At 45.9% G+C, this 22,324-nt stretch overlaps 1 protein-coding gene across 1 annotated transcript in view; it reads right to left on the reverse strand.

Annotated features, from left to right (window-relative positions):
• EXPH5 (exophilin 5) overlaps positions 1 to 20,641 on the reverse strand; it is a gene marked incomplete at both ends in the record, with an annotated part of 35,117 nt that extends 14,476 nt beyond the window's left edge. The window contains 2 exons of the mRNA XM_082305163.1: positions 1,655 to 1,812; positions 20,523 to 20,641. Coding sequence (XP_082161289.1) covers positions 1,655 to 1,812; positions 20,523 to 20,641 — 277 coding nt within the window. The remainder of the gene's footprint in view (positions 1 to 1,654; positions 1,813 to 20,522) is intronic.
• Positions 20,642 to 22,324: the final 1,683 nt, after the last annotated feature.

A 22,324-nucleotide genomic window follows, 5' to 3' on the forward strand; every position in this document is an offset into this window, starting at 1 on the left:
AAAACATGCCACAGGAAACCGGAGGACATAAGGAAACATGACTTCACTCAGGAATAAGGCACTGCATCTTTTTTTTTTCCATTTAAAACATCATGTGCCTGAAACAGTACAACAGCCTGAAAATGGCTCATCCAATGACTGTAGGAAAAAGCGAAACCAGAAATGGGAGCAAAGTGTCACTGATAACAACAGCAAGGGGCAGCACGTCCAAAATGAAGTGAATAATTCACGTCATGTGATGTAAATCCTGCGTATAATACATGGCTCTCACTTCAGTGACAATCACTGTGTTATTACAAAATGCTGCATGCTTTACCCCTTTCAGAGCCTAACCTGGCATTGTTTGACTTGACAATGAAGGTGACATCAGGAGAGTCCTAACAGCACTCTGCCATAGCCAGGATGGTCTAGGGATGTAGACAGAGCAAGGCTTGTGGGTAGGAGTAGTACCTTTTATTAAACCAACTCATACAGCTGGAAATATCAGACAAGCCTCTGAGGCACACAACCCCCTCTTCAGATGTGAAATAGAAACAGCAGCTTTCGACGTTAAATACCAGAGAACAATTACGCAGAGTTTAGTTAGCTAACACATCAATTAGACCATCTCTGAAAGAGAAAAATAGTAGATAGCTGTGGACTAGAGGGAATGTTGCGGAAAAACGTTCGGGAAAAACAGAGATCTGTTCTGTGTAGGTCTGTAGTTTCAGGAAAATTTCTAGAGTTTCACTTTTCTTTTGAAATACATGACTCTGCTTCCAGTTGCTATGAAGCACAAATAGGAGCTCAATGAAAAACATGCAGAAATGTGAATGGAATAAAAGCATACATTATGCATGAAAACTATCTGGATGGAAGATGAAAAAGACAGCACAGAATGCCCTGCTTGTGTTCATTTTGGATGGGCAACAGAACCTGTGAAATGAGATCTCCAGAAGTTGCTTCCTGGTCAGCCCAGCTTTCCAGGCTTTGTCACCCGCCCTGATAATCAGCACTGGCATGCCTTTAGCCCAGACCAGGAAAAGTTTTACACTGGTACAGTCAAACCTCTTTCACCTAAACCCAGATTACCTACTTATTCCAAATGTCATTCAGGTGCTTCTGGTTTCTTTAAGAAAACTAGGTAAAACTGAAAGAGTTTTTGTACAAAGTATATATTACTGCTTTTATTGGGAAACCACCACTATATTTACTATAATTACAGCCACTTCATCTTGATTAAGAAAGACATTTTTTACAGTGAGGATAATCAATCACTGGAACAACCTTCCTGGGGATGTGGTGGAGTCCCCGTCACTGGAGGTTTACAAGATGTGACTGGACAGGGTGCTAGATAATCTCATCCAGGCTCCCTTCTCCATGAAAGGTTGGACCAGATGATCTCCGATGTCCTTCCAACCTGGGCTGTGCTATGATTCTTACTATGGGATAAGAAGATCAGGGATTTTCTGCTGTGACTCCCAGCTGTGCTTTTAACAGAGTCTGCTTAAAGAAACGTAGGCATTTTGACAATACATCTTTGGTAAAACTTTGACATGAGAAGAAACTCAATGCAATTTCAGAAACTCCTTAGCTATTACACTCTGAAATGCTCTAAGACATTGGCTTGGTGACCATTATCACATAGATAAGGAAATGGAATAATGAAACTCACCAGTGTTCTTGCTCTTCCTTAGCTGATGCTCTAATGGTGGTTTTAGCATTCTATTGACATCAATGTAATTCTGAAATTTTTTTCTTTGTATTTCTTCAAACCATTCTCCAGTCACTCCCTGCAGCCCTGTTTCAGACTTCTTACTCTTCAGAAGTTTGCTAGAAAGGAAAAAAACCCCAAACAATTTATTTTTAAGCTATTTTAGATATTACAGGCAGATCATTAGGAACTCTCTCTGTTGTTCATTTAAGTATTTACAGTATATTTCTACATATAATGAATTTTTAAAAGATACAGTGGGACATGATACATTCACAGCAATCACATAAGTCTTAGTGACAGCAGAATTCCCCAGCTTAACAATGAGATTAAGTGGACAACTCATATGCTTGCATTATTCTCTGCCTGGAAGAAGTGCATCCTTCTTCCTTGCAAAAATGAGTTAATAATTCATAAGCATTATAAAATTAATTGAAAGTAAGATTAGATTCAGCCAATAATCGAATTAGAATAAGTAATACTCTAACAAAGCAATTCTTAAAATATGTATTCACTCATTTAAGCAGAAGCAATAACAAGATCATTCTGATTTTCAAGAGGAAGCTCACTGAGGCCCTGACAGTGAGGCGCCCACCACGCACTGTCTATGTCAAGGAGAATAATAAATTGTGAATTCAGCTAACAGGTATTCATGCAACATGCTCAACGAGTCTATCACATTTTCCTCTTTCCTTGCTGCATAGTGATTCTGCCTGTGTTTAATATGTATGGAAGCAACTAATAATGAATATGAATGTTTTGCCATGCAGAGGCAAAGCCTGAGCAAGATACACACATGTGGCTGCAACTGAAGAAGCTGTTTTGTAGCAAGTTCAGCTTCTAGACCAAGAGGTCACAGGAATTAATTGTTTATCTGGACATAAAAGAACAAGGTACAGTTGCAAAGGAGTTGCAATAGTGCAATGGACATGCAAAGTTATTTGTTTTCAAATTACATTACACAAGTGCTTAAAGTACAGATGCAAACGCAGCAAATCGACGCCCCAACTGATTCTCATGGCAACAGAACAAGACTTCGTGCACAGCCTGGAGATGTAATACCACTGTTTTAGCAAGGCTTTCATGTAAATCTTCCACCTTAATCAGTGGTAAAACCCATGTCTAGGAACACAGATGCTCTCAGAGAACATAAATTATCTTGGTTATCAATTTAAATAAAAACGCTCATTCTCTGAGACAACAGTGCTTCACGAAACAAACTTAAATATCTAGTCTGGAAACGGATGGATTTCCACCTGGAATTGACACAGGGTATATTGTCCATACTAGCACCTACTGTTCATCTGGCGGCGTCTGAAGAATAGGAGGGCAGGAGAGAGACATTTTTGGTTAATGAGTGAATATTTCCCTTGAAGCAGATTACACAGACACATGCACAAGCACTAGCCATTTGAAACAAACTTATTACAAAGGCAAAAATGTTAATCATCACAGATATTACTGCACCATGGGAGTGACTAAACACCGTAAACGCCATCTGCAGCATGGAAAACAGCCTAGCAGTAATGTGAAACAGGAGGAGGCGATGAACAAAGTGCTCTCAAGCGCCAACTTCATGACCTCACTCCCGTGGCCTTAGCAAAGGGGATCCAAGATTCCGGGAGGAGTAAAGGCGGACAGGGCCAGGCGTGCGGTGTTCTGGGAGCGGCTGCGGTCACAGCGATCGCCCGGAAAGCAGGCCCGCAGCAGCGGGGCTCAGGCCCCGAAAGCGGGGACCGCCCCGCGCAGCCCCGCCCGCCGCCCTTCAGCCGCCGCAGCCGGGCGCCACCTGGCGGCGGCGGGCGGAGCCACAGGCGGGCGCCGGCCGGGCCGCGCTGCTTGGCCCGGGCCCTCCCCCCACGCCCCCGCCGCCGGGAAGCTGGCGTTATTGACATATACATCGGTATCAATTTGCTTTACATTTATGCATTCCAGAGAGAAGAAAACATACAAAACCTCACACGCTAACATCGACTGTATCGGGCATTGCATGAACATGCCTTTCACCGAAAAAGGTATTAGAAATCTTGCACAAACACTGACATTAATATTTAAACACTGTAAAGCCTTTTCTGGTACAGGCTTGGCATTATCTGCAGTCATTATCTGTGAATGTGCTGCTTTTGAATTGTGCCGTCATCCCCAACTCATGAAATAAGCCCTATAAATTGCTTGTGTGTATTTATACTTACACACACACACACACACACGCAGGCCCATATATTGAACCCTACATATATAGTTATGTGGGTACCAAATAATATTGGTATGAGACATAATATGTAATTGCAGTATCAGATGACTATTAAATATTTCTCATTTGCGATGACTCCCAGCCAAACCACATCATTTCCCTACATACCTGCTCCGTCAAGTCTACATGCCCCCTCATGATACTAACGAAGGACAGTTGTGAACTAGAAGGAAAGCCCGTCTCAAGAAACAATTACAGCAGAAGATGGTATCTGCAGTCAGTATTGCGATGAACTTGCCTTTGAGGCAGCGCTATTGTTGCTTGGATTGCAAATTACATATTGAGACACTGCTCCGTGGGAGTGTCAAAACACCTAATGCCCTCTAAACCAAATGGACTAATCCTGCTTCCCTGCCTGCTCCATCCATCCTTCCTCCTCGTTTCCCTACAGCCACCCTGGACACGGGGAGCCACCTCCTCTGGAGAGGAGGCAACGCCATTGCGACTGGGAAAAGTACCTGTAAGCTGTTGCAGGATTAAAGGCAACTCCGCTCCCAGGATTACCTACAGGAGACTGCTCCCCAAACCGGAGCAGGCAGCAATCCCAAATGACCTCACAGGCTGCACCTCGCTACCTTTTCCCATCTATTATCCTACACAGCATCTAAACCAATGAATCACTTGGGAGCAATTCCTTTGCACTGTTTTTAAAAACATCTCTTCCTTATTGGCACAAGGATGTCCCAGTATTTCTTATACAGCCATCTTCAGGGAAAAGTTAACCTAAATGTTTGTGTGTACTACACTTTCATGTGGGTTATCATAAATATTGTGAAAAGAGCTGCAGCCTCCCCCTGCCGCTTCCTGTTAGGATAATAAGGAGCTTTAATTGCTACTGTAAGAGGCAAGGTATTTTCTCTACCGTCTTCATCCTGAATATAAAGCAGAAGACAGATGTGTAAGGCAGTAGAAACCGGGTTGCCAAATAGGACATCTGGGGACATCTCTGCTGCTTGCAGGGGACAGAGGACTAAATCCCACTTTTGCCAAAGCAGAAATTATGATTCCTATTGATTTCAGCAGAAGCAGAATTTGGCCCTAAAGGACTCTTACCACACCTCTCACGAGAGAACAGATACACAGCAACCACCAAACACAAGGAACTGCACCAGGCGAAGGATAAGCAGACCAGTATTTGCTCATTGGATCAAAGCTCTCAGTGCCTGAGAAGACAAGGCTGAAAGGATGGCAGGTAAAAACAGTGCCAAAAGCATTAGATAAAAACTACAGCAGGGCAGAAAATTTGCAAAAACAGTTACCTAAAACAAGCTTATGTCTTTACTCTGTTTATATTTCTTACTTTGTCAGTGAGAAAAGGCTAGAGATGTTAAAAAATAGTGCCTGAAGAACCAGTGCTTTCCTAAAATTTTTTGCTTCAACTTACCACCTTCCCACTGCTTTATACATCATGCTGCACTGTTGAACTGTGCATCTCTATCATTTCTATGGCCAGTTAATTTTCTAGAAAACTCTGGCTGTTATCACAGCCATGGGTAGCTCTAAAATGCATATGCAAGAATATTTTCTTACTTACAGTTCCTTTTAATTTTATAAAAATAATTTAAAGACATACTTTCAAGTTGTCACCTTATTTGAAAAAAAAGGGGAAAAGAAGTATTACTGACAAGAGCAAAGACTAACACAGCTGAAGTAATTTGAAAAAAATATTGTCCACCATTTCACATAAACATATAATAGCAATAACAACAACTTTCTGGTTTCCAAGGTGCCAGAGAAGCTCCTGTGGCAGGTTAATCCTACCAGGAAGAAAACTAACGATCCGCAGAGCCAAGATAACTCTTTCCTGGCACGTCAGACACACAATAGGTCTATTTTCTAAGGCAGTCTTTACTCTTAGTAGCTGGTACATTTTTGCTCACATTAAAGCAATCTTTTGTTTATTTTTCTTTCTTACTGTTTTCTGTTTGGCTAATGTCAATAAACCAAGTCAGCTTCATTACCACATGTAAAACATTATGCACAAGTAGGTGAATCAGAGAGGAAAACTGACTCCCACGTCTTGGTTGTACACACTACAAGACAGTGTAAAAAGATCTAGCTGAAAACGCACTTATTTTTTCTTTGGCTTTTGTATTTGTAAAATTAAGAATTTCTGCAGTAATTCTCTGAAAAATCAAGGCCTCCTCTATTTTGAACAAAATGTTGTGTTGGCAATAATGCTAGGTCACTGCTAATCAACCACTCAGATTTAATTTTCTCTTCTCCCAAAATACTAGTTTTCTATCTAAGACTTCATCCTTTTCATTATTATTACTGCTGCTGTCATTTTTGTTATTATGTATTGATTTTATAATGCCCATTAACGCACTAAGCTGCCTTCAGAGATGTATTTGATTATGTGACCAATAAAACTAAAGATGTGTATGGGCAAAGAGGACGTGCCACAACAAGGAAGACCAAAGAGTGTGTTGGTGCAGTGTTTCTTTCTGACCAGGACCCAAATACCAATAAACGTAATTGAAGGACTTTCACTGTCCTGAACAGGCATCCGGTCAGGCTGCTGGAGAGTCACCTAGTGGTGACAGCCCTGGGTGGAAAGGAGCAACTGGAAGTGCCAAGAAAGGTTCACCTGAAGGACAGGGGAAGCGTTTCAGAGCCCAGCACTGAACTGTATGGGATATGTTTTCAATCCCACTTCACCAGGCGCATGAAGTTGCCAGTTCACAATTATCCCTAAATACTTAGATTCCAGAAATGTGCAAAACCAGGAAACAGAAGCAGGGAGACAGTGAAAAGGGAATTAATCTTCTCTAGTTTTTTCCTCCCAGGCTGTACATTTAAAAGGCAGAAGCACTTTAAACACAAAGATACCACTTCTACACATGATTTTGATGCCCACCCTGTAGTACCCTTTCAAGCAGCAAGTAGGGCTACTTAAGCAGATAGCTGCAAACAGTAAATGTCTTTTTGACCCCAGAACACTTTACTGACAATAGACGTCAGACTGACACAATAAGTCCTGTTGTGTGTGTCAGGGATACAGGCAGGGTATGGGCGAGTTAAAGGCAGAACATGTTTTCTGCCCTTACTGAAGTTCCACCTTGTCTGCTTATGGGAAAAATCCTTCCATATTCACCTCTCTTCTTTTTAATTAAAAAGTAGAAAAATCACAAAATCTGACCCAGTGATTTTCTTTAATTAATGATTATATTTGTATTTGTAAAATTCTTTGGACGCTTCACAAAGCTTCCAGTCTCTCAGAGCAAAGGAATAATCGGCAGCATCACACACCATCTAGATGCCAGAACATCCATGAGACGAAAAAAAATACAGAGCAGTATTGCACTACCTCTACTCAGAGGATTTCTTCTGTTAAATTAAAACTGATCACCTGCTTTGAGATAGCCTAATATTGTGGCAATGTGTACATTCATTACACTCAATCCACAACGACAGCGAGACTATCAGCATACACGAAACATTCTCATCGGACTCCCCCTGTGCACTGAATACTTCTCTCCACTCTATAACTCACAATGTCTTTTGTGTCTACAATTTTTTAACTTAAGTGCCCTCTGTACAGTGGCTAAAAGTTACCTCTGTTTTTTCCCAAAGCATTAACTTGTCATATTAAACTATATGAAATGAATATCCTGCAGACAACTTACTCTAGCTGCTGTTTTCCTTCACCGAGTCCAACACTCCGTTTCCCCGTGAAGCTTTTGTCTGTTCCCCAGGGCAACGGCACAGACCGACACTTTCCTTTGAAACAGAAAACTAGGAAATGTTGTAAGGGCAAGGACGAGGTTCATTCTCGTGCTGACCACATAACTCCTCTCTACTCCGGCAGCTCAGGAATCAGTTGTTCTCAGTTAAAGCTCAGAAACCAGGAGCTCAACGACTGCCTTCATAAAGCTAAGTTTTTAAAGCACAGAGCATTGCAAACAGATCACGGGAGCTGACGGCGATTAATCACCCATCTCAAGCTGTAACAACGCCTCAAAACATTACTTTTAACATGAAACCATTTCTTTAGCAGCTACCCTGGGTTTATGGTGAAAACATTATTTCAGCCCTGCTGGAACAAATAGAAAAGGCTATAAGTATGTATATTTTAATTGAGTTTATATATACTCAGAATATGAAAGCTTTTAGTGCTTTGGGCAGCTGGTCAACAAGAGTGAATGGTGTGAATACCGCGAGTAATGTCACAACTGTCAGTGACTCTCCAGCTCGGGCTGACTCTCCTCTACAGTGAGTGCAGAACAGGGGAAAGCTCCACTCTGAGAATGTTTTACAGATGATTTATAATCTCTCTGTACAGGCTGCAAATGACAGGTCAAAAAAAAGGGTGTACTTTTATTATGCTGTCAATACCCACAAGCTACCTACCAATATTATATGGTAATAACAAAACAAATCCATGATGCAATGGAAAGGAAGGCTACCTATCATTTTTGAAGTGTGTCTCATAGCTTCTGAATGGTAGTAATTAATATCTCTAATGAGATGACTTCATTAATAGGAATTCCCATTAGCATTAATACATGCTAATAGGTGCAATGGATATAATTCTCCATGCAAAGATTCTGATTTGTTTGCAGGGATTGATGTAGTCTCAATCCAAAAACACTGCATGACAGGAGTAAGTTTTGGGCTCCTGAATTTCTGTCCTGGAAATCGTACATGGAAACATACACGTATAGCGTGTGCGCCACATGATGGGTTGGAAGGCTGGGGATCAGGTCTTCGTAGGTCTCCCAGTACTTCTGAAGCTAATGATTAACAGCAGACATATTTACTCTTCCAGGGCAGAGCTGCTCGTTGATTGTGAGACCTTTTATAAATACTGATAGCATGCAAAGAGACAGCCATCTATGCAAGTAATTTACAGCTCAGCCATGTATTATAAATTTAACTGCCTTACAAAGATACAATGCAGATGCTGTTCCTCATGTTATTGTATGACTTCCTTTATGCAAAACCTTTCCTAGGTAACAATATAAGGGGAAAACCAAGAAAACAGATACAGGCCAGGCGAGAACTCTGAATGAGGGGAATTGGTTTCAAAAGCAGACCGAAATCTCATCTCTGCAAGCAGGTTTGTGTATGATAGCCTGTGGGTCTGGACAGAGCTCTAAAATTGAGAGGCTCCAGACGGGCTTAGACATTTGTTTGTACAGAGCTAAGCTTGAAGCTTAGGGCTCTCAAAATACACCTTTGCAAGCTCAGATAATTGTGCAGAGTCTCACACAGAGCTGAAGCAAGATTCTGGTCAACAGAAGTAAGACGGAAGGTCAGAGTGTACCTGCACACAGTTTATGTGTTACTGTAACACTACAAGAGCCTCGTTTACATTGCTTTAAATTAAGGAAAGCAGTCATAAAATGAAGGTAAGCTCTAAAAGCTGACACAGTGGATGTTTTTCATCTGGAAATACAATGCTTATATACATGTATATAACATATACTTACACAGATCCTCTGCTGTAACAGTTTAGAATCTCATAACTTATCACAACTCCTCCACTGGAAATATAAATATTATAGTATAATAATACTTTTCAATATAATATTTATATGTATATATTGTTATATACATATAAATATACATTTAAGAACACGCAAGTCTATAATGCAGGAAGAAACAGACTGCAGAGCCCCCCGGCCACACTGCTGCAGCTCTGCCTGACTGCAGCTCTCTGCACCCAGGCCCCTATTTCCAGAAATCCACAGATACAGCAAGCAGAAGTACTGCAGTTCCTTCATTATTCCAACCACAAATGAAACTGTGTAGAATTTATATGCAATAAAGTGCCAACAGACTGCACTCTTCATCGTATACTCTTAGCTTTTGTTTTGTGGTTTTGATGTGTTTGGTCACAGTTAGTATGGTACCAGTACATATACCTATTTATTTTTGAGGTAAGACTGATAAAAAGAATACAGTTTCTGGTAGTTTAAAATGCAGACATTTAAATACAGCTTGTTACTTTTAACAGTGTTAGCATAATAATCTAGCTGCAAAAAAGGATTAGAAATACACTTCCAAGTGAACACTTAGACGCACAAATCCTCAGGAAAAATTCCCAATTCTTCCCTACTTGCTTTAATGCATTTCTGTAAGTTGTGAAACTTTTCAGACTGTCAGCTCCAGGGAATTAAGTAATTTTTCAATTTAAAACAAGTACAGGAAAGGCTGAACTGAGTTCAGTCCTTAGTCTATATAGTCCTGTGTTAAAGTTATGGAACACAGAAGAAAATGGGGTCTCTGTGCCCAAATCTAAAAACTCCATTGGGCCAAACTCCACTCGATTTGAAAACTAGATTCAGAGAGCAAAAAGATTTTAAAGGATGATTAAATTCAGTATACATAAACCACTGACAAAAACTACATTGTAAAGAAGAAAAGGAGATGGAACAGCTCTCAGCTGTTAGCCAGGTCTCTCCAACAGCTACATCTACAGGGGGTGCAAGTGCTGCATGTCTGGACAGACCCAAGAATCTTAAGTACCTCAGGGACCAAACCCAGCAAAACTCCAGCACCTCGGGCTTCACCATGGAAAGCATGTGCTGCAGTCTTTGACAGGATTACAAGGCACACGTAGCCTGAAAACGCCACTGGAGCACAGCTGTGTCAGTACCAGGGGAGATATCCAGCCACTCTGAACATGAATCAGACATGTTCCTGTGCAACACTTTTTTGACTTCCTGGCATAGCCAATTTAATATGTCTAAAATATGTGCGAGGACTTGAAGGTGTTGGGACACAGTGTGTAGAAGCTGTCAGCACCTGAAAACGTTTCTGGGGTCCTTCCAAGGCTGCTCACTGCAGACTGATATTTATTCCTTTCCTTACAGCAAGGACAGGCAGTGCGTGTTACACCTCATGGGCATTGCCTTCCAGAAGCCCCATGACTCTACTGCACATGCCACCGGCATTACAAACAACTTTTAACAGGCATATATAAGAAAGCTGAGCTAAAGTGAGAGTGACCATACTTTGATGATGTTTTCAGCATTTCAGGCAGTTCTCCATGCACCTCCATGACTCTCTGCTTGCTTAGTATGGGAAGCTGTCTTCTTCCACCTGATGGCCATTTCCAATTCCCAGTAATGTCAATCATTGTTTTAACTTCTGCACTTGAATTGTGGAGGAGACGGAGAGTGTTGAGAACATAGAAACATTTCTATTGTAAAGGTCAAACCTGGGAAGTGCACAGACCTCCTACAATGTATACGAGTCCTTAACTGTGTCACAACTACATAGAAAAACTAACAAAATTGGACTATTCTGCATTAGCTATCCCAGAATAACTCCCCATATTGACTGTCTACTCAGTAGTTAATGCTAGCTTGTACTGCTGTGCGTGACCTATTTATTCTTGAAGCCTGGTCAATTTATCCATATAGACAAAGCCCCATTAATTCTACTTTTGCCATTAAGCTTGGACTTAGAAAATATCTACCAATGGGCTTAACAGTAAGACTTGGCTTAAATCTCATCAGTTTCAACAAGCATCTTCTTTTTGGCAGCCCTAGTGACATCAGAAAGTGGGCTAGATAAGAATAATAATAATAATCATTATTATAGAATCATAGAATCTTTTAGGCTGCAAAAGACCTTTAAGATTATAAAGTCCAACCATTAACCTAGCACTGCCAAGTCCACCACTAAACCATGTTCCTGAGCACCACATCCACACATCTTTTAAATACCTCCAGGAATGCGGACTCAACCACTTCGCTGGGCAGCCTGTTCCAGTGCCTGACTGCCCTTTCGGTGAAGAAGTTTTTCCTAATATCCAACCTAAACTGGTGCAGTTGAGGCCATTTCCTCTCATCCTGTCACTTGTTACTAGGGAGAAGAGACCGACCCCCACCTGGCTACAACCTCCTTTCAGGTAGTTGTAGAGAGCAATAAGGTCTCCCCTCAGCCTCCTCTCCTCCAGACTAAACAACCCCAGCTCCCTCAGCTGCTCCTCATAAGACTTGTGCTCCAGACCCTTCACCAGCTTTGTTGCCCTCCTCTGGACACGCTCCAGCACCTCCATGTCCTTCTTGTAGTGAGGGGCCCAAAACTGAACACAGTGCTCAAGGTGCGGCCTCACCAGTTTTAGGATTCTAATTTTTCCAGTATTTTGTCACTTGAAAATGCAAACACTAGTTTGAACCCTGGCACAAGGCCTCTGTTTGAATGAGCATGGGTGAAAATGCCCTAAGCATGTCCTTCCCAATCCTGTGGGTTTGGCGAGCCGGGCCCAGGTCCAGCTTGGAAAGAGCAGAGCTGGTGGCCTTGGAGAAAGCTGCCATGAAGACAGGCAGCAGCCTCAGCAAGGGCCACCCCTCCTTCCCCTGGGAGGTGCTTTTAAACAGAGGCTGTCTCGCTGGGCCTTGCCCCAGCTGCAGCCCCAGAGGATCCCCAGCTGTGTCTGTGCACAGCCACTGCCCCACTGATCCGGGCCCTGACCCACGGGCTGACGTCCCAAGCTGGCCTCAGCCCAGCCACCCCACCCCTGGCCTGCCCAGCTGTCATGGGGCCATGGCTCACCCTGGTCACCATCACCAGCCCTGACCCTGATGTGACTTCACGGCTTGACCTTGGCCCTGCATCATCGCCAGGGCCCTGCCCTGTGATCGCCGGACTGTGGTGGACCTGGTTGCACTCACAGGGCCTGATCCTGATCCTGACCCTGACTCAACCCCATGGCCTGGCCTCAGCCCTGCTGCGCCTCCATGGTGACCGGGCTGGGGCTGCCGCCGGCTGGGCTGGTGGGATGGTGGGACCGGTCCTGGCGGCGAGGCCTGGCCCTGCCAGCCCCGTGGGGAGCCCCCGTGGGGAGCCCCCGTGGTGCACGTAACGCGAAGAAATACATTGAGTGCACTACCAGATAGGCTCTTTAAAACATAACACACTGCAAAGGTGCTCCTGGGTCTCCTTCTGTACCCCCACACGCTGTGGAAAACACCCTGCTCTCAAACACAAAGTGCAAAGCTTTGGAGGAAAGGATTGACCTTTTGTTAACACTGAAAAAAGTTTACTATGCAAAGACAAGACCAAAGACATGGCAGCAAAGCCAGTCCGGATCCTGGTCTGTAGATGTAAAACTGCAGTTACACCATAGACTTCAGTTTAGTTAGTCCAGATGCATGGGGCTAAAGCCGAAACAGAGCATGGCACATGCTGTGCCTGCCTGCCCCCAGCTGTTACCACCTGCTCTTCCTCAGCTCACCTGAAGCCCCAGTCCTTGACTCCAGGCCCCACCACAAGATGGTATTATTAAGAAACAGGGATGAGGAAAAAACTTGATATGCAACTTAACTAATTGCCTTTGGTTACAGTACCCCCACTCGAACAAGGGGAGTCCCAAAGTGGGATTATTTATGACAGTAATTGTTTACCAAACTGAGTAAAGGTTTTTAAATCACAGTCTTCCCTGCCATTTTTGCTTCTATTTACACTTCTTTAGCATATTAGTACTTCAGGGCTTCAAGGATCTGTTTTCATAAGTGTTTACAAACCACTAAACACGCCAGTGGCGCAGTATCAGTAGTAAATAATAATAGCATCTCCTCCACAAACAAGACACGGTAGAGCACTTGTGCCCTGAAACATCCCGGGTGGAGTATCTCTTATGAAAGAATTTCTTTATTAATGCTTTGTTCAGGGAGGGAGCTCCACTGGAACAACAATATACCCAAGTGGTGCTGTCCTGGTATCCTGCTCTCCTCACCCATGCAGCTTATGGGTATTTGGGGGTTGACTCTAAAAATTATTTCAAATAATAAGGAGTTGGGCTAGATCTCTAACACCCAAGAAGTTATTCTTAGTCTTTGAGAGGCTGCGAGACAGTCAACAGGACTACTTCTGCAAATAAGCCAAAATAAAGGCTGCTATGTCAGACCCCTCAAACGGTAAGCAAGACAAATTAAGTAAAGCACCAAGAGGGTGCTGAGTATCACTGCACCTCCGCAACGAATGCCTTCCGAGGTTATGAGCATGGAAAAGGCAAAAAATACATTCCCTACGCAGCATTTTATTCCCATTTTCTATTGCCAGACCTGTGAGAGCAAATGTCAGTCGAGAATACAGTCAAGGAATTATTTGCAACAAATTATGAACTCAGTAAGTTATTTGCTGTAAGGCAGTAAGAACAGTTTTGTTCCTGTAACAAATAACTAAGTCCAAATGATTTGTTGTAGAGACTGTCTACAACAAAGTAAGGAGGGGATTAATCTTTCCCACAAGAATCTTATGTTGTTAATGGGTCACCGAGAGAGGAGCGGTGAGTGGTGCTGAGTGTACCTCCCAATTAATTTCTTTTGCTTTCCATCTTTAAATTTGAGGGTAAAATTAAAACAAACCTCTGCTTTCCTGCCATCTATTCTCATTGTCATCAATCTATAAGAATAAATTACTAAATAAAAAAAAAAGCATAAGCCAACCTGGAAATAAGCAAAACAAAATAAAGCACAGGTAATGAGTGGTCTTCTCTCTCAGAAGCTCCATTTTCCTTTCCTCTTTTTTTTCAGTTCCTATTCATAAACAGTGGCTGATGCCCAAGACATGTTCTGGAGCTGGTAATTAATTTTTTTTCCATTCTTCCCACTGAAAAAGAAAATATTCCTCATACAATACAGGCATAGTTACTTCTCGAAACATGATCTAGCAGGTAAACTGCTATTCAGGGAAGTAGATTAATTTCCCTGTTCAGTGGCTCAGTCTCTCAGTTATTTTCAGTGTCTCATTTGAAAGTGAAGATAACAGTACTTACCTTTTTCTTGAGGATTAATAAACTAAAATGGCACAAGGCTATTGTATGTAGTCATAATAGGGGCATTATATAAAGCAGACAAATCTCCTAAATAACAGTTAAAGAATTCAGAGGTCTTCTGCCCTTTTAAATACATTCTCTATTTATCCGTAGCTCTTCTGCTCTATCTCCCAACTGTTCCTTTTTTGGACAAGCTGCAAATGTACCAGCTACCTGTTCCCATGCTACAACCCCCTACCTGCTGCCTCTTTTAAGTAGCTGGCTCCATGTCTCCTGGCTCTGCTCGTCTCGGCTGCTTTCTCTGGGGCCCTGGTGCTGTTTCAGCGGTGGAGGTGCATCTCTGCACCCAGTGCTCAGGCAGTCTGAGGCATCCGAGTCCCAAAGCTGACTGGAAAGACAACTGCTTGGGCACTGTCCGCCTCTCCGCACTGTGCAGAGGGAGGAGCTGCCTCGGAGATAAAAGGCAGCAGCTCCACCTCTGCATCCCATAGCTTCTTGCCCTGTTGCTGCTGAGCCTTCCTACAGGGACTGCCAGTCCCTCTGCTACCTGCCAGGCTCTGAAGTGCTGTCCTGAGGAGACTGGAAGCAGCCAGCCTCACTTGTCACCCTGCCCATTGGCTTCCTGGAGAAAGGACAGAAAAGAGAAGCACCTACAGGTTTGTTAAGCCTTTGGGACCTGGGGCTCTGCATGCAAATATCACCTGCCAATTCTTTTCTAATTTCTGTCCCCAGCAGCTGCAGAACAAAGCTTGAGAAGATGAGCTGGGTGCACCCTGAAGCCTTGAAACCAGAAGTCAAATAAGACCTGGAATGTTTTTATGTCATGATTTCCAGGCCTATTTCATTACGTACGGAAAGCTGACCTGTGGCATTAATACCTGTGCCTACAGCAAGCATTCACTGTGTCCTTATGGAAACCGAATTGTTAGGGAGCCATCTGAACATTATACTGTCCTCTGAACACGCTGGATTCCTCCCTGTCTCTTCCTGGGCGTCTAACTGATACTGAAATATTTGGGAGAAGGAACCTTCTTCCACAAGCATCTGCAAAATCACCAGTTTCATTAACCAGGCTTACTAAAATAGCATTTTGTGACTGAGTTGGACTCCTGTCTTAACATGGCAATTATTATTACAGAACAATGCATGTATACTGATATACAGACCCTATATTCCATTTTTTCTCCCACGCTAATGCTTATGATGAATGAGGTTTTCTCCATGTTGGTATCATGAGTGAGACTGGATTTGATGAACAACAAAGAATATTGAAGCTGGGTGCTACCCAAGTCCAAAACTAATGTGTATTTTTCTTTTAAATTATTAAACACGTGATTACTGATTATTAAGTTTCTATGTTATTTTCAGTGTATATGGCAGTGAACACTCATGTGAGTTGTACCAAAGATGACTGTTGCTGCTTCTGTTAACCTGTTTCGTGCGAGAAGGAGTCGGGTAGGGTTGGCTTGCTGTTGCTAGTCAAAGGTACTGCTGAGAGGAGCCACGAGAGGGCACCAGAAAAGAGAAAACAGGCAAAAAAATGCGGTCCTGGGAACCAGCAGCTCAGGGCACATCAGGAGCTCAGCTGCCTGTCAGTAGCAAGAACAAATAAAGGTCCAACAGGTCACACAGTTCATTCCTGCATAAAAGGCAAAGCAAAACTTGAGAGGTCTTCCAAGCCAGGCACAGAGGTCTGAAGCCTGCCAAGGGAGCCGAGAAAGGGCCCATGGTACCCGGAGGATGTGCCAAGGCATCCAGAGGAACAGGGAGAGACAGCACAAAGTGGGGCCCACAGCTACACAAATGTGCACAAACGTCCACAAAGGTCACACGTTCCTACTCCACACAAAGGCTACAGAGAGAAAGAGAAAGGGAGGTGGACAGGGGTTGTATAAAGCAACTAGCCTTTCCCCAAAGAATGCCCCCAATATGCATATGAAGGTGTGGGCTGTCTGGGTGAAGAGAGATCATAGAATCACAGAATTGTTTAGGTTGGAAAAGACCTTTAAGATCAAGTCGAACCATTAACCTAGCACTGCCAAGTCCACCACTAAACCATGTCCTCAAGCACCACATCCACACATCTTTTAAATACCTCCAGGGATGGGGACTCAACCACTTCCCCGGGCAGCCTGTTCCAGTGCCTGACTGCCCTTTCGGTGAAGAAGTTTTTCCTAATAGCCAACCTATACTTCCCCTGGCACAGCTTGAGGCCATTTCCTCTTGTCTTATCACTTGTTACTAGGGAGAAGAGACCGACCCCCGCCTCGCTACAACCTCCTTTCAGGTAGTTGTAGAGAGCAATAAGGTCTCCCCTCAGCCTCCTCTTCTCCAGGCTAAACAACCCCAGCTCCCTCAGCCACCCCTCATAAGACTTGTGCTCTAGACCCTTCACCAACTTTGTTGCCCTTCTCTGGACACGCTCCAGCACCTCCATGTCCTTCTTGTAGGGAGGGGCCCAAAACTGAACACAGTACTTGAGGTGCGGCCTCACCAGTGCCGAGTGCAGGGGCACTATCACCTCCCTGGTCCTGCTGGCCACACTATTCCTGATACAAGCCAGGATGCTCTTGGCCCTGTTGGCCACCTGAGCACACTGCTGGCTCATGTTCAGGCGGCTGTTGACCAACACCCCCAGGTCCTTTTCCCCCAGGCAGCTCTCCAGCCCCTCCTCCCCAAGCCTGTAGCGTTGCATGGGGTTGTTGTGATCCAAGTGCAGGACTCAGCACTGAGCCTTGTTGAACCTCATACAGTTGGCCTTGGCCCATCGATCCAGCCTGTCCAGGTCCCTCTGTAGGGCCTTCCTACCCTCCAGCAGATCAACGCTCCCGCCCAACTTGGTGTTGTCTGCAAACTTACTGAGGGTGTACTCGATCCCCTTGATCCGCTTGTCCAGGTCACTGATAAAGATATTAAACAGAACTGGCCCCTGTACTGAGCCCTGGGGAACACCACTTGTGACTGGCCGCCAACTGGATTTAACTCCATTCACCACAACTCTTTGGGCCCGGCCATCCAGCCAGTTTTTCACCCAGCAAAGAGTACGCCTGTCCAAGCCATGAGCAGCCAGTTTCTCTGGAAGAATGCTGTGGGAAACCTTGTCAAAGGCCTTACTAAAGTCCAGTGGTTCTATCAAGCTTCCAGTGTAGGTAAGCAGTAAGAAAAGAAAAAAAATACATATATATTCATCCGGAGACCTCATGGTTACTTAGCTGAGAGCTCAATGCTCTTGAGGAGGAATTGGTCAGTATTTCATGCTGCACTGCAATACATCTGTGTTTATGTGAATATCAACTCCCCTGAACCATGACTGTCATTTGCTGGACAAGATAAGCCATGCAGGATGTCAGGATTCATCTTTTGATCTTATTTCTGATTTTGTCTTTCAAAATTAACTGGTGTTAATATTTGCTTATATAACAAATCCAGCTTGTAAAAAGAGAAAAGCCCATTCCTGCTTTTTTACATTCCAGTATTGTATCTGGGAATGGATTTCAATTTTTCATTGCTCTTTTAAGGGATTTGCAGACAGCTATGTGCTTGCTCGTATGACATCAAACAGCATGCACAAGATCAGCGCAGTAATTAGAACCTGACTTGTGGTCTGCCAGCAAACCATTCCCTCTGCAAACCATTCCCTGCCATTCCCTCTGACAATCCAGTCCAGGTTGATCTATACAGGGACATGCTATATTGTAAAGATGGTCACTGAACAAACTTGACCAGTGAGCCCACTGGTTATTATTGACTTGTTCCCTGGCCCTGCCGAGCTCCAACTAGCTCTTTCCAAAACCATGCCCAAGAGCAGCTCGGGGGACAACCACTTCAGGGATGTCATGCAAAAACATCGTATTGACGAAACTGCCCCTTCTATTCCACAGCACCTCCTACGTGCCTCATTTGATTGATAGCATAAATCATACAGCTTCAAAATCACACTTCGAAAGCATCCCAGGAGTGGGCTGCCACAGTGCTCAGGCATTATTTTAAAACCTTTGAACTGAAAAAAAATGTGTACAAAGTTAATTATCAAAATAATTGTAACAAGAATGACATAGAGCAGGCGTATGGGACCAAGAGAGGCAAATGCAATTTTGTTTAGAGCCTCTGAAGCTCACTGTGGTCGTATGAGAACTGCAGGATTTGGCCCTCCAGGGTGATCGCTGTTATTACTTAGATTATAGTAGCACAGGGAAACACCACACAGCCTGGAACCCGTCTGCTCCTGATGGGAGTCCCCTGGCCTGAAGAGCTTACAGTCTAAATAAGGCCAGGTAGACAAGTGGAGTGAGAAAGAGAGTACTTTTATTAGGCCCAAGAGAGATTAAGAAACTTGCCCAAGGACACATACAAAGCCTTTGACAGATCCAGGGTTTAACCTAGATTTCAGTATGGTGCCTTGATCATAAACACTTCACCTATCTTCTGCTCAACTTCTGAATGCCTCTTCAACTGAGATTTAAAGTAGACTCCATCATCTCAGTAAAGCATCACCAGAAACATCCTCTTATACCATGTTTATTTTGACACCTTTTGCATAAAGAGAGACCACTTTCTATTGACAACGTCCTAAGTACACAGACGGAGAAACAAATTTGGGGGCAGGTTGAGTTCAGGAGCAGGCTCTTGCTTCACAAGCCTCTCTACAGCATCGGAAGCCTCACTGCATTTGCTCAGGCTTTAGTCTCACCCAGAGTTTTAAACTTACAACTCTCCAGCCATGTAATTCTCCTTATCCAGCAAAATATTCCTCCCGTTTTTGGGTCATAATGGGACACATGGAACAGAAATTAATCAAAGAAAGAAAGGTAATGCCAAATTACGGAAGAAAGAAATTGCCAACCTTAACTCAGTTCGGGTTCACATGCTGCAGAAAACTAAGACAAGTTTTCTGCAAGATTCAGGTCAGTGTTGACATACAATGTTTAACCATGCCCATCATAAAATCCACTTGACTGAAATAAAAAACACACAGTACAAAAATCCACTTGGCAGAAATGTTATTCATTAACATTCCTTCTACATCTGACGGGAAAGCATTCCCTGTGAAAAGCGCCCATCTGTCAACCTGAGAGGACACCGCCTCTCACTTGCAAACTGCCCACAAGGTACCTCAGGTCTCATCTGAAGGAAGAAATTATAACCTTTAATAATAAACGGCTCCTTTTCCAGCATAATTTTTATTAAATCCTTGACCTTTGCTTTCACTATCAAAACAAACAGCTTTGGTGACTGCACACAGGGGAGATAGGAGCCGGAAACAAGGTCGAGGCCGTTCTGTTTCTTCACACGGCTCATCTAAGGTGTTGTGACTTGCACACCTGAATGCGGAGGGAACTCAGTTAAGCCACTCGAAAGGTCTTGTGAACAACCTTTCAGTCAGGTGAGCGCCTGGCTTGGCTTCCAACAGCTGCCAGGATCGGCTCCGGGATCTGCCCGAGCGCCGCAGAGCCGCCGCGCTTCCCTGCAAGGTCCCGCAAACCTTCCCGCCGCCGCTGCCGCTGCCGCCCCGGGTGCCTGCGCTCAGCCTGCACCCGCTGCCAGCGAGACGGCGAGGGGCAGCAGCGCCCGCCTCCTCCTCGGGGAAGGCGGGGAGCCGCGGGGAGCAGCGCCCCTGACTCAGAGCCGTCTCCGCCGCACACGCGGTTCCCACGCGTCCCGACGCCGCAGCGGCCCGGGACGGGCGGCCCGGCAGCAGCCGGCTCCCCGCCGCCCCTCTTCCCGCTCGGCCCGGCCGGGCGAAGCAGCGCGGGCTCCGCCGCCCGGGCTGGGGCCCTGCGCCCCCCGCTGCCCCGCCGCCCGCCCCGCCGCCCGGCGCGGAGGGGCGTCACGCCTGGTACCTGACTCTGTCCTTCTCTGCCCGCCGGAGCTCCGCGTCCCTCTGCAGCACCTGAAAAATCGCCCTGGCTTCCTCCTCCTTTAAAAAACTGAGATCTGGCCCCCGAGGCGCTGCGGTCATGGCTTTGCTGGTTTCCGGGCGGGCGGGCGGAGGCAGGCGGGCAGCGCCGACCCCCGGGGAGCCCGGAGCGACACCAGCATGGCCGGGCCCCGGGAGGACCGCGCACGCCGGCGCCCGCGGGACGCGCTTGCCTCTGGACGCCGGGGCCGGAGCCGGAGCCGCGGCCGCCCCGTACCGCACCGCACCGCACCGCCCCGGCAACACCCTCCGGAGCGAGCGCGGCCCGGAGCGGCGGGCGGGGCGGGGCAGGGCGGGGAGGCGAGGCCGCCCCGCTGCCGGGGCCGGGGCCGGAGCAGCCGCTCGCCCTGTGCCGGCGCCCCGTCAGCGCTTGAGCCAGGCGTGTGCGCTGAGCGTTGGGCGCGGTGCTGCCCTCGGCGCTGCCAGGCGGCCCACCCGCCCGCCCGGGGGCACCGCTCCGCTCCCCCCGCCGCCGGCGGCCGTCACGGCGCGGTTCCCGCCGGGCGGCCCCGCCGCGCCTCTGCCCGGCCGGCGCCGCCCGCCTCGGGCCCCGCGGCGCCGCCGGCGGCTCCTCCGCGGCCGTGAGGCCGGGCCGCCGCCGAGGGGCCCCCCGCGGCAGCGGAGCGCGGCCCCGCCGCTCCGCCCGCCTCCGCGGAGCCGCCTGCCGCGGGGCCCGCAGCGCCCCGCCGCCGCAGGACGTGTCTGTGGCCTGGCGGGGTGGATGCAACGCGACGGCTTTCCCACGGGGGAAGAACGGGGCAGTGTTTCGTATTTACTCTTCTTTAAGGTTTTCCCGAAGAAGTAGTAGAGACCAGGAGTTCTTGACCTGGGCGCCATAACCACAGCTGAGAAGTAATTTCATCCTGATTTCATTCTAACGGCTCTAATGCAACTCGGCTCGGTGCTGGTGGTGGTGGCAGCAGCACAAAACAGTCTTTCCAAAGTACGCATCTACCTAGTACGCTGTACTAGTTGAATAGTTAGTAAAACGTCCTTTGAAATTTTTCCATCAAAGAAGGGCTTTATTCAGGACCGAACTGCAGATGTGAGCACAGCCGTACGGAGAAAGGAAATGGAACACAATTTTTGTTACGGAAAAGCGAGTCAGTGGAAACGTCGGCACGGCCGCGTGCAGCGGGAGTGGGGCTGAGCTGCATGCAGCCGCCTTCCCATCCTGCAGCGGGCTGGCGTGGGGCCGCGGAAGAATGCTTCCCCACTGGGAAGTGGTGTGGTGCAAGTGGAAACAAGGACCTTAGAGCACAGTGGGAATAACGGGTTGCAGGAGGCTCCTTGTTTCGGCATAGCTTCTGACAGCACTAGTCTGGCCCAAAGAGGAGCTTGCCTGATTCCTGGTGACCAAACAACAAAAACAAGGCTATGAGGCAACTGATGAAAATGTATTGAAAGCTATGAAGAATTATGATGTTGAGAAGATGTCGAGAGGAACTGTCTCCTGCAGAGATAAGGCACAGTGAATTTTTAATAGGGGATAGGAGATGCTTCTGGGTGAAGTCCAAGTGTGTTGTTTCTAAAGGTGCAAGAGCCACAGCCATCACTGGTGCATTAGGAGCTTACAGAACTTCTCTCTAAGGGGAAAGGTCCTGTCCTCCCCATTCCGTTGCAGTGAGCATAGCGGAGCGACTGTTTCAGCAGCAGAAGCTGAGCATATGGAATTCTCCCTGGGACTCTCCCAGGCAGTGGATTAGACATCCCTTTCCCTTTCTG

Source organism: Platalea leucorodia, assembly GCF_965183815.1.
Source record: "Platalea leucorodia genome assembly, chromosome: 2".
Lineage (NCBI taxonomy): Eukaryota > Metazoa > Chordata > Aves > Pelecaniformes > Threskiornithidae > Platalea > Platalea leucorodia.